Source organism: Podarcis bocagei, assembly GCF_964188305.1.
Source record: "Podarcis bocagei genome assembly, chromosome: 7".
Classification (NCBI taxonomy): Eukaryota; Metazoa; Chordata; class Lepidosauria; order Squamata; family Lacertidae; genus Podarcis; species Podarcis bocagei.
The window spans coordinates 8331030-8344236 of NC_138132.1; the positions used below are offsets into that span (position 1 = coordinate 8331030).

General features: G+C 52.7%; 1 protein-coding gene across 1 annotated transcript in view; it reads left to right on the plus strand.

Moving 5' to 3' along the window:
* Positions 1-6021: 6021 nt before the first annotated feature.
* Positions 6022-13207, plus strand: part of LOC308591478 (uncharacterized protein) — a gene marked incomplete at its 5' end in the record, with an annotated part of 53644 nt that continues 46458 nt past the window's right edge. Inside the window, 2 exons of the mRNA XM_081202244.1 lie at positions 6022-6438; positions 10800-11102. Coding sequence (XP_081058370.1) covers positions 6022-6438; positions 10800-11102 — 720 coding nt within the window. The remainder of the gene's footprint in view (positions 6439-10799; positions 11103-13207) is intronic.

A 13207-nucleotide genomic window follows, 5' to 3' on the forward strand; every position in this document is an offset into this window, starting at 1 on the left:
AGCAGTGTGGTGCGGTGGTTAGAGTGTCAGACTAGGACCTGGGAGAAAACAGGGTTCAAATCCCCAGAAACTCACTGGGTGTGACTTTGGATGGATTGGCAGCCAACAGATTGAGGTTGAATCCTGACAAGACAGAAGTACTGTTTTTGGGGGACAGGAGGCGGGTGGGTGTGGAGGACTCCCAGGTACTGAATGGGGTAGCTGTGCCCCTGAAGGACCAGGTGCGCAGCCTAGGAATCATTCTGGACTCACAGCTGTCCATAGAGGCGCAGGTCAATTCTGTGTCCAGGGCAGCTGTCTACCAGCTCCATCTGGTATGCAGACTGAGACCCTACCTGCCAGCGGACTGTCTCGGCAGAGTGGTGCATGCTCTGGTTATCTCCCACTTAGACTACAATGCGCTCTACGTGGCGGTACCTTTGAAGGTGACCCAGGAACTGCAATTAATCCAGAATGCGGCAGCTAGACGGGTGACTGGGAGTGGCCACTGGGACCGTATAACACCAATCCTGAGAGATCTGCATTGGCTCCCAGTCCATTTCCGAGCACAGTTCAAAGTGTTGGTGCTGACCTTTAAAGCCCTAAACAGCTTCTGCCCTGTATACCTGAAGGAGCGTCTCCACCCCCATCGTTCAGCCCTCTGAGATCCAGCACTGAGGGCCTTCTGGCGGTTCCCTCATTACGAGAAGTGAGGTTACAGGGAACCAGACAGAGGGCCTTCTCGGTAGTGGCGCCCGCCCTGTGGAACGCCCTCCCTTCAGATGTGAAGGAAATAAGTAGCTACCTTATCTTTAAAAGACATCCGAAGGCAGCCCTGTTTAGAGAAGTTTTTAATATTTAATGCTGTATTGTTTTTAACCCTCTATCGGAAGCTGCCCAGAGTGGCTGGGGAAACTCAGCCAAATGGGCGGGGTATAAATAATAAATTATTATTATTATTATTATTATTATTATTATTATTATTATTATTAGGGGCCAGTCACTGCCTTTCAGCTTACCCTGCCTTGAAGGATTGTTGTGCTGGGCTTAAATGAAGAGTTGGGATAAACTTGTATATCACTTTGAGCTCTTCGGAGAAGAAGGTGAGCTATTAATGCAAATAAATGGGACGTAAGGTTCAAAAGTGGATTAAAAGAAAAGTGATACCTGTGACTGGCGTGAATTAGGTGAGATGCAGAAACAGCATTTCACAACCAGGATACGAAAAGCCGGCTTCTCCTTGCCCTTTGTGTTCCCCCACGCTTCCAACAATCAAAATTGCAAAGGTCTTTTGGCTTGTATAGCTTTGTGAAGCGGCGGATGCATTCACGGCAACATATAAATAAGAAAGGCGCAGAGAAACAACCGCCGTGCTCTCTCTGTGTGCGCAGATTCATACACGGATAGATAAGGAGATCAGTCAGCCCAAGATTTATTGCTTAATGAATTAGCCTATGCCAAGACTTTGTCATTCCCGCAAGCAGATAAAATCGGGAATTAAACTGCACCCAAAGTAAAACAAAAACAAAACACGCCAGCAAACAGGGTACAGGTTGGCAGCCCATATATTTAAAGGTATATCTTAATGTGTGCTGTCTGACAGTTGATGGCATTTGCTGCCATGAATGATATTTTCAGTGTCTGTGTGGCCAAAGCAAATTTCATAGCTCTCACTGATTTTTCTCCATTGGACAGAAGGCAAAGTTCTTGGAATTGTCCAAACGATCCGGCAACGGCCAGATTAATTTCTTCCTGGATGTGCTGGAGGTATATCGGATAAACGGAGTCCAAGATGATCCTATACCCATATTCGTGTTACCAGAACCAATTAAACATAGCAGTACTTCTTAGTAACATGCAAAATGCTGTGGGATGGGGAGAGAAAGGGTTCAGTTTTAAATAGGGTTGAAAATTTTCCTTTTATATATACCGTATTTTTTGCACCATAACACTCACTTTTTTCCTCCTAGAAAGTAAAGGGAAATGTCTGTGTGTGTTATGGAGGGAATGCCTGCGGGTGGCGGGGGGGATCTGCTTCAGTCGTGAGCAGAGGATCCATGGTTCCCCTTCCTTCCCTCCTCCGTGGTTACAAAGCATGGATCCACATGGATCCTCAGGATTTTTGCATTGGGCTACTCCAAACTCACTGTCAGATCACATGTCTGTGGCCACAGCATGAACCACAAAAATCATATATCCACTATTTCGTTTAGAATATTTTTTTTCTTGTTTTCCTCCTCTAAAAACTACTTGCGTGTTATGGTCTGTTGCATGTTATAGAGCGAAAAATATGGTATATGTAAATTTTATTAGTTTTTTAACATATCATTTTCAACAATAATTAAACATACTTTTATATCTTATACAATTTTTTTGACTTCCATCAATCACATCTGAAAATTTTCCAATCTCTTCACTTAATTTACATTTCTTACTTCCACTATTACATTTAAGTCTCATAACTAATATCTCTATTCTTTCTCTACTTTGTAATGTTTCATATATTTCTCCTTACAAAATTTATTGTAGTCCTACCAGCGTAATTTGTTGATTACAGTTGCTCTTGTATTTGTATACTTTTCCCAATCTTCTGTGAATCTCTGGTCCCGCAGGTTTCGAATCCTTCCTATTATTTTATCTAATTCTGCGTAGTCCATTAATTTTGTCTGCCATTCTTCTTTCGTCGGACTTTCTTCTTGCTTCTATTTCTGGGCTAACAATACTCTTGCCACTGTAGTTGCATATAAAAACAATTTAACATCTTGCCTATTAATGTCACCTATAATACCAAGTAAAAATGCTGCTGGCTTTTTAAAAAAATGTATATTTCAACATCTTTTTCATCTCATTATATATCATTTCCCAGAAGTTTTTTTTACTTTCTTACATTCCCAAGGGTTGCCATTTTTCCAACCAGCACAAGTGGCTGTGCCTTTTATGGCAGCATATGCATCTGAATAAATAAGGGAGCCAATGTGGGTCTTTCAGAACCGGTGTTATATGGTCTTGGCGGCCGCTCCCAGTCACCAGTTTAGCTGCCACATTCTGGATTAATTGCAGTTTCCGGGTCTCCTTCAAAGGTAGCCCCACGTAGAGCGCATTGCAGTAGTCCAAGCGAGAGATAACCAGAGCATGCGCCACTCTGGCGAGACAGTCTGCGGGCAGATAGGGTCTCAGCCTGCGTACCAAGTGGAGCTGGCAGACAGCTGCCCTGGACACAGAATTGACCTGCGCCTCCATGGACAGCTGTGAGTCCAGAACTGGTCCTTCAGGGGCACAGTTACCCCATTCAGGACCAGGGAGTCCCCCACACCCGCCCGCCTCCTGTCCCCCCAAAACAGTACTTCTGTCTTGTCAGGATTTAACCTCAATCTGTTAGCTGCCATCCATCCTCCAGCCGCCGCCAGATGGTTCTGTCTCTCCACTGGAAACCACAGAAGGGGAGTGGGTTCGAATCCTGCATGCAGGTTTCCCATTCAGGGCAGCCAGTTGGCCACTGTGAGAAGAGGAGGCTGTTCCTCAGAGCAAGCAAGCCACACCTTGAGCCTTCTCAGCAGGCGGCTGCCACACCAACTGCTTGAAGACCCCCAACCAGGGAGACCACCGTGCAGTACCACTTTCTAGGTTAAAAGCAAAGTGTTTCTCCCTTTAATTGTACGCCATTTAAAAAAGAGGAGAGTGGCCAGTTTTGTGGCTCCATCATATTCATATAAAGGTAAAGGGACCCCAGACCATTAGGTCCAGTCGTGGCCGACTCTGGGGTTGTGGCGCTCATCTCGCTTTACTGGCCGAGGGAGCCGGTGTACAGCTTCCGGGTCATGTGGCCAGCATGACTAAGCCGCTTCTGGTGAACCAGAGCAGCGCACGGAAATGACGTTTACCTTCCCGCTGGAGTGGTACCTATTTATCTACTTGAACTTTGACATGCTTTCGAACTGCTAGGTTGGCAGGAGCAGGGACCGAGCAACAGGAGCTCACCCTGTCACAGGGATTTGAACCGCCAACCTTCCGATCGGCAAGTCCTAGGCTCAGTGGTTTAGACCACAGCGCCACCCGCGTCTATATATATATATATATATATATACACACACACACACAGTGGTACCTCAGGTTAAGGACTTACGGTAATTTGTTCCGGAGATCCGTTCTTAACCTGAAACTGTTCTTAAGCTGAAGCACCACTTTAGCTAATGGGGCCTCCTGCTGCTGCTGCGCCGCTGGAGCCCAATTTCTGTTCTTATCGTGAAGCAAAGTTCTTAACCTGAAGCACTATTTCTGGGTTAGCAGAGTGTGTAACCTGAAGCGTCTGTAACCTGAAGTGTATGTAACCTGAGGTACCACTGTGTGTGTGTGTGTGTGTGTGTGTGTGTGTATATTAATTGAAAGAGCTTTCTCTTCCTTCCAGGATCTCACAAAAGCCGCTGTCGTGAGGTTTTGGCAAACACAGCCCCTTATTCCACAGGGGACCTCTTTCCATGAGTCAAAATACGGCAAGTGTGGCCTTCCAGATGTTGCAGCAGCCACTCCCCTCATCCACCCTGGGCCCTGGACAGCTGCAGCCCCAGTTTCCCTGCTCCCTTCCACCCAGGTGGAGCCAACTGAGTCCCTTCGGACATTGTTGGACATTCACCAGCCCTGACCACTAGCCCTGAGGGCTGTCGCAGGGGCTGATGGGAGTGGGGGGGGGGTCTTGCAACAGCCAGTTGGGCTGGGCTAGCTGAAGAGTCTGTAACTGCAGCGCTTCTTGGGTCCCCCAGCTGACTGTTGCTGGACTACAATTCCCATCATCCCTGACCGCTGGTCCTGCTAGTTAGCGAGGATGGGAGTCGCAGTCCCACAGTGGAGAAGCACTGGAAGGGGCTGGGACCACCCAACCAGTGGCGTAGCGTGGGTTGTCAGCACCCGGGGCAAGGCAAATAATTTGCGCCCCCTAACCCGTGGATTTGCACCCCCTAACCCTAACCCCCAGATGTTGCGCCCGGTGCGGCCGGCCCCCCTGCACCCCCCACGCTATGCCACTGCACCCAACAGACACTTCTGTGAAGTCTCTCAGCCCCACTCACCTCACAGAGTGTTTGTTGTGAGGGAGGAAGGGAAAGGAGATTGTGAGCCGCTTTGAGACTCCTTAGGGCAGTGATAAAGCGGGATATCAAATCCAAACTCTTCTTCTTCTTCTTCTAGATGACGTTCGGGTCCCTTCCAACCATGGGCGTAGCCATGATTTATGTTGGCAGAGTAGGGGGGGCAGGATCTATGCTGGGGAGGTCTGAACCGAGCTATTTGCGACACGTTTGGTCGGTTAATTAAGTATTTTTATTTATTCACATGATTTGGGGGGTGGGCAGCTGCCCTCCTTCGCCTTTGGAGCTTCCCAACTCTCCAAATGCATGATTCCACGACTTGGCAGAAGGCAGCCACCCACCTACTCAAACGCACCCTTTCTTCCTAACCACGAGGACTAGCGCCTTAGCTTCTCCTTTTGCAAGAAAGGGAAGCAGCGCGTCTGCCGGGCACGCGGAAAAAACCCAATCCCTGATCAGGCCATGTGCGCGCAGGGCTGGAGACGTCCCTCGCCTGAAATCCCGGAGAGGAGCTGCTGCTGCTGCCGGCCAGTGCAGGCATCGCGGGGCTGGCTGGGTCGCCGGTCCATCCAGGAGGAGGAAGAAGAGACGCAGCCGCCCCGGCCGCGCTTCCTGAACGCAAGCCGGCCCCGCGCGCGTTTCTTCTTAACCACGAGAACTAGCGCCTTAGATTTTCGTTTTGGAGGAAGGGTTGCAGCCGTGTGCGCGCAGGGCTGGGGCAGTCCCTCGCCGGAAACCCCGGAGAGGAGCTGCTGCCGCTGCTGCCGGCCCGTGCAGGCACCCACGGGCGCGCTGCCGGCCCGAGTCCGCGCGCTCCATCCCTCGCCAGGAGGAGGAGACGCAGCGTTCCTCCGGCTGGCGCGCCCTGGGCGCAAAGAACCCGCGCGCCGCGAAGGAACCGGTTGCTCCTCCTGGCCGGTCCCGGTGCCGCCCCCTCCCTGCCCCGGAGGGTCGGGAAACGATGCTGCTGCTGCCGCCGCGGCCGCCGCCCCCTTGGCTGGGCGGAGGGCCAGGGAAAGTGGCCGGGCGACGAGGCTCCACCCCGGCGCGCGTGATGTCAGGCGGCCCTGCCCAGCGCAGCCAGAGCGCAGCCGGGCGTCTTCGGCAGCAGCAGCAGCGACGGCTCTGGCTCCGCTTCCCGATCCGAATCGGAGCTGCGCTCCCGGGAGGTTGGGCACCGTCGGCGGCGTGGCCTGGGCAGCGAGTCCTGGATGCCCCGCGCTGGGCGACCGGCCAGGGGCTCCCATTGCCGGGGCGCCGCGGCCGAGGGGCAGGGGGTTGCCCGCCACCCACCGCCGCCAGCACAATGAGACGGCGGAGGACCCCTGGCGACGTGCTGTGCACCTTCGTCTTCCTCCTCTGCTACGCGAGGCCCCAGGTGAGACCCCCGCTTCTGGGACACCCACCCGAAGCCTTTTGCTGGGTGCCCGGGAGGTGCCCGATTGGGGCACCCAGTCACGCCTCTCCAACACTCGCGGGTGGGGTGGGCGCTTGAAATGGGCGCACCAACCCCACGCTGGGAGAGGCAGGTGCCAACTTTGCCCATGCATGCCCAGCCTCTGTTTACCCCAAGTTGAGAGCTGCAGGGTTTGGGTGGTAGGGGTGCCTAGAATTCTCTCTGGGGTGGCATTTGGAGAGAGGCACCATGGCACCCGGGCTCTTTGGCTGGGTGTGGGCACCGCTGAGTGTCAGGCTGCTTTGCACCCGTCTCCGGGCTCTCAACCGCCTCCAGGTGCCACCTTGCCCATGCCAACCTCTGAGAACCCTTTGCGCTCTGGTCTCTGCGCATCGCACACTGCCCAGAGAGAGAGAACTGGACGGCACAATACCTTTGAGAGCTAGGCGTGGTGTCTTGCTGGCCAGCCACAAGGCGGGGAGCATCAATGCGCCATGTGGAGAGCATGTCTGCACCTCCACACTCGCTCCAGCGCCTGCTTGGTTGGATCCTGAGCTGGCTTTGTGTCTTTGCCCCAGAAGCTGCTGAAATGGGTTTGAGAGAGGGGATGTTTTTTCAGGGGGGCGGGGAACAGACTGGGGGGGAGATCTGTGATCATAGGGGGGGTGCTCCCTTGCCTGAGTCAACATGCCACCATCTTTGGGGCATCTGGTGACACACCGACTGCAGGGAGTAAGCGCCTGTGAAGGCACTATGCGCCGGATCGTTCTCTCAGTTTGCTTGATATACCAGTTGAGCAACAACTTTCTGCCTCCCCCTCTAAAAAAAAAAAAAGGCTGGGATTCAGTGGCGTAGCGTGGGGGGTGCAGGGGGGGCCGGCCGCACCGGGCACAACATCTGGGGGGTAGGGTTAGGGGGCGCAAATCCACGGGTTAGGGGGCGCAAATTACTTGCCTTGCCCCGGGTGCTGACAACCCACTCTACACCACTGCTGGGATTTGTAGTTTGACGAGGCATCCAGATTGCTCTGTTATTAGAGATTTTCCCAGGCCCCCCCTTCCCGTCACAGAACTACAGTTCCCCCAGTTCCCAGTTCCAGGAAGGAACCTGGTTAAACTGGTTAAACTCTCTTTAGTGTTGAACCAGCCTCATCCCCTGGGGTAGCTCTGGCACTGGATCAGACCCTGCTGTACTGGGCTTCCGTTTGCAGTTGGGACATTTGTTTGCAGGATCCTAGAGGGTCCTATCTGCCCCCCCCCCGCTCACTTCCAAGGAACCTGCAGGATGAAGCCCCTGCGACCTCCCCGTGTTTTCCCCGCTGCCACCAACCAGGGGTGAGAAGAGGGCATGCGATCTTGCTTTTGGTTCGACTGCTGCTGTGCTGTGTGGCAGGTTGGCAGCTGCTCTGCTCCACCCCAGAGTCAGCTGCATCTCTGGGCTGGGAGGGAAGCAGTCACCCCATCCCAGAGGCAGCTTTGAGTCAAGCTCGCCCCACGACTGGCAGCATCTCCGAAGTCAGAGCGGGTTAGGGAGGCACAGCCGGCCGAGTCTTTTCAGGCTGTGAGGTTTGGGCGCCATTAAGAGGCAGATCTGAGGGCCCCGATCCTTTGATTGGGTTTTCTGTAGGAGCCGCATGGAAAGTGGACTGTGTGGGAGCCCCTAATATCATCGGGGGGGGGGCTATAGTTGGATCAGGACAAAGGGCTGTCTAGTCTAACATCCTTAGTCCAACCAGATTTTGTTTCCTAGAACTGTAGAGTTGAAAGGGACCCCGGGGTCATCTAGTCCAACCCCCTGCAATGCAGAAATATTTTGCCTAATGTGGGACTCGAACCCACAACCCGGAGATTAAGAGTCTCTCTCAATTGAGTTATCCCAGGCAGTTTCCTTTCTACCCTTCCTCTCCTCCTTTTTCAGCCGTGGGCCGGTCCACTGTCCCTCAGACCATGTGGGGGGCCAGACTATATTTTTTGGGGGGAAATGAATGAATTCCTATGCCCCACAAATAACCCAGAGATGCATTTTAAATAAAAGCGCACCTTCTACTCATGTAAAAACACTCTGATTCCTGGACCATCTGCAGGCCGGATTTAGAGGGCAAATGGGCCTCATCCGGCCCCCGGGCCTTGGGTTGCCTACCCCTGCTCTAACCACTGCACCCCGCTGTCTCCCTGGGCCCACCTCCCGTTGTGCAAGAGCACTTGCGTGCCTCCTGTTTCATTTCGGCGGAATGGGGACTTCCCGGTGGATCGGGTCCCGTGGTGCTTGGCACGGAGGCAGGGCGCTCCGTGGATTTCGCACCTGGGGCGCCTGCTGCTGGCTCGGGTTTGATTTCCTTGTTCAGACATGAAACAAAAGGCTGGCAGGGTTGGTGCGTCCGTGTGTGTGTGTTTTTGAGAGAAAAGCTTCCTTTCTTGCCGCTGCAAATGTTCCGGAGGCCGCAGAGTCCTGTGAGGAGCTGGCAAGGGCCGGGTGGGCTGGACCAGGTGGGCAGCAGCCTCCCTCCTGCTGGTGGCATGTGGCATCCCTGTGGCTCCACATCTGGCGGGCGCAAAGGGGAGAATGAGGAGCCTCCCTGCCCAAAGGGCTCTCTGTAGAGGTGAAATCCTGCCTGCTGCGATTCCAGTAACGCCCAGCGCCCCCCTAGGGAAGATGGATTTCCTCATTGGGGAGGGCAGGGAACGGATCCGGCCTCCCCAGCTACGAGCGGGGAAGGAGGTGGGGGACATTTCGACCCCTTGCCCCCAGCGGGCAACACTCTCCCTTCCAACCAAAATACATTAATTCCTAGCAGTTTCGTAAGTGGGGATCTCAGAGTTGGGCGTTAAATTCGGGGCGCTCTTGCCCCTCCCTGAGTAGAAATCATGCCCCCAGACCTGGTTACCTTGGCCTGGGATCGGGGCCCAACCAACCTGAAGGACCTGCTTTGACCTCGCAGTGTGATGTGCTCAATAATGGAAAGGGTGCCTCTGAACGCGTGCAGAGTTCGTTTCCCTATCCACAGCCAAAGATGTACAGTTGGCATTCCCAGTCTGAGAGCGAGTTTTCTCTGCAAGCTCCTTCTTTTTCGTGGGTTCCCCTGAGCATGTGCAGATGTTCCTTTGCCAGGGAACAGGCCGCAAGGGCAAGCTTGGAAATTTCTGCCGCGTGTGAGGTTTGTGACCTGGGCGGGTTTCTCTCTAGCAAAGGAGCACCTCTCTGCACGTGCTCAGGGACTGCACAGCCGTAGCTGTTTGGGTGGCTGTGCATAAGGAGATGCACTCCACATATGCTCAGAGAGACCATTTCCGTGATTATGTGTAGCTTAACAATCAAGCCCTGGCACTTGAGGCTGGTTAGCTCAGTTGGTAGAGCATAAGGCTCTTAATCTCGGGGCTGTGGGTTCGAGTCCTGTGTTGGGTGAAATATTGCAATGCAGGGAGTTGGATGACCCTTGCGGTCCCTTCCAATTATACATTTCTGTGAATCTATGGAACAGGTTCTGGAGCCCGGCTCTGATTCACAGCCAGCCCTGATCCTGATAGCCAGATCTAGGGGCATAATTTCTGCTTTGTGTGTGTGTGTGTGCGCATGTGAAAATCCCCAAGAAGTCCGTACAACTGGGGATGTGGGTGGGGCTGGGGGAGAAGGGCAGCGCCATACAGAACATGAAAACGAAAAATATTTTTCCTGCCCGTGAACACCCAAAGGCATTTGGCCTTGCTGCTGTCAACAGCATCAGAACTCTGGATGCGGCCGATCTTTTGGGTCTGAAATCACTGAAATCCGAAATCACTGTCAGACCAGGAGGACAGATTCGGATGCCATTTTTTGGTTGGAGTTTAAGCATTGGCTGAGCAGTGGACAGTACAGGACGAAATTTGGTTTTAACGGCCTTGAGTACTTTTGCAGCCTCATATTAAGTCTCCCCCAGATATACTGTGCTGATTTTTTGTACTTTCAATTTTTTATTTTATCAATTCATTTGATTACTTCAATAAAATCTTTTTTTTTTTAATGACAAATGTGCCTCTTTCATAAGAACACAGGAAGAGTTTGCAGGATCAGGCCAATGGCCCTTTTAGCCCAGCATCCTGTTCTCACAGGGGACAGCCAGACACCTGTGGGAAACCAGCCGCCAGGATTCGAACACAAGGCCCCTCTCTCTCCCCTCCTGCTGTTTTCGCAACAGACCTTCAGAAACATTGTTGCCTCCAGCTTTGAAGGCCAAGTGTCTCGATGGATTTGTCTACCACCCTCTTTCAGAGCTGCCCAAATTGGGGGCCGCCTCCGCCTCCTGTAGCAATGAGTTCCGTAGGTCAACCGCCCCAATCTTTCCTCTCGGTCTTCTCTGCCCCTTCCAGGTCTCCGAGGCGGCAGGAACCTTCGAGCTGCAGATCCGCTTTGCCCGCAACGAGAAAGGAGTGCTGGCTGACGGGCGGTGCTGCCGCGGGGGCCTGGATCCGCCGTGCCCCGTGGCGCAGCAATGCCACACCTTCTTCCGGGTCTGCCTCAAGGAATACCAGCTGCGGGCTCTGCCCGGGGGGCCCTGCGTGCTGGGAGCTGCCACCACACCCGTCCTAGGGAGCAACGTCTTCTCCACCGGTCACCAGAAGAAGAGCGATCACGCCGGCAGGGTGGTGATCCCCTTTGATTTTGCCTGGCCGGTAAGGTGGATTCGGGGTCCTTCTCTTGGTGGGTGGGTGGGTGGCAGGTATGGGTGCCACTAAGAGGGGAGCTTGCGAATTCCTCAGGGGGCAGGGAGGGAAATAAGCACCGGAGCTTAAGGAAGCTGGCAGATGCAGCCCTCTGACTCAGATGCCCTGGCTCAGTGGTGATGGGGGGAATGGCATTCTGCACATACTCAGGGTCTCTCTTCACTTCGCTAGGGTGCCAGATCTTCAGGCCTGACCTGAAGTCTGCCCGCTCCCCCTTCCAGGTGGGCAAGTGGCTTCAATTTAAATAGTTCTACACTGTTTTCACTATTTTTCTTTTAACAGAAATGTTTTAATTCTGATATAGTTCAATTGCTTTTCAGCTATTGCCTTCTGCATGTAGTTAGCCTTCTGTGTTTTGTTGCTTTGATTTGTGTGAGCTGCCTTGAATCTGGGGAAAAGGCGGGATATAAATAAATATAATAATAATAATAATTAATAATATTTTTTAAAGAAATTAAGAAGACTGTGCATGCGGTTTACAAGCTTCAGCCTAGCTGGAGCTGGCTGCAAATTATCGCATAGATGCTCTGAGGAATGTTCCCCTCTCTGCTCCCTTCTCCCAATTAACTTCCGTCTCCAGGGTCTACCTTGTGACATCACTAGGGCCTCCCATCGTGACATCACCAGGGGCCGCCCCCAGGTCTCAGTTTTGGGCCCTGAAATCTGAAGCCAAGTTCCCTGTCATTCTCCTCACTAGGTAACATTCCCCTTCCGGAGCTGAGAATACAACCAGGCGTCTTGTCAGCCATTTTTTCTTGACTAGGAAGGGGCACAAACTCATTCCAGGCACTGCTCTGACTTCACAACCTAAAGCATAGGAAAAGGTGCAGACAAAGAGAGAAATGCCTGGATTAACTGAAGCCGGTGTGCAAGCTTTAGCGTTTCACAGAACGCTTTGGCACATTGCGTCAGGGATGGCGCAGAGCTCTGTGAAACCCAGAAGCTTGCATACTCTCCCCTCCTCCTGCTGTCTTAAGTCTATCCAATTGCAAACCATTTCCATTCACTCCACAAAAATCTCCCTTCATGAAGGGTGGCGATATTTTTTTTTTGGGGGGGGGTGTTAACATCTGAAATCGGAGCCAGTTTCTTTTGCTAGCATGGGACCCAGGTGCTCTTGGCGAGGGGCCGAGGGGGAGGGAACAGCAGAGAGCCAGGGGAGAGGAGAGCCAGATGGACTTTGCTTCGACTCTCTTTTCCCCTGGGGGAACTGAGGCAGATGCAATATCTCACTTGGCCAATCAACTGGGCAAGGCAGCTCCTGTACAAACTGCCTGCCTAGTGATTTATTGATTTCCGGAGCTTTTATCCGGCTGCCTCCGATGCCAAAGACACAGAGATAGGTGTGTGTGTTTGTTTGTGTGTTCCATTTCCTCGTTCTAATTAATTAGGTCTCCGGTTATATTAGCCCGGTGGGAAATGGGGGGAAGATTCTGAGCAGAGGGAACCCCGTTCCTTGCCCTTCACCCCCAAATGGAGGTGGGAAAGTTTCAATTTCGAAAATTTCAATTTCGTCATTCTGTATGGGACGATGGCAATAAAGATTATCGTGTCGTAAAGGATAGGATAGGTCCTAGCGTCAGGACCCCCAGGACCTGGGAAGACTCCTGTCCCTTTTGAGATTATATGTTGAAAGGGGGAATTCTGCCACTTGCAGCTTCTCCCCCTACGGAAACACAGGGAGGGCAAAAGTTGCATCCTGGCCAAGTTGTCTCTCCAAGCTGTTCTTAACAGCAGAAGAACCTGCAAAGACCTGGATGTGGCAACCCTTGTTCTCAAAGTCGGGAGCTGCAGACGGTTGCTAGGAGAGGGGGAAACGCCTTCTTGGCTCCCCACACACCCGCTCTCCCTTTCAGATTCTGTCTTGAAAGGGTGAAAATACAGGGCGTGGATCCGCTCCTAACCTGAAGCGATCTTTGCTCTCTGCCTCTACCAGATCCAGATCTGGTGTCGGGTGTGGTCTTGCTTGTTTTCCAAAAAGAGGGTTGACGCTCATGCCTGGCCTGCCGGATAGGGAAGAGACGCTCTGCACGTGTTCAGAGGTACTCTTCTCT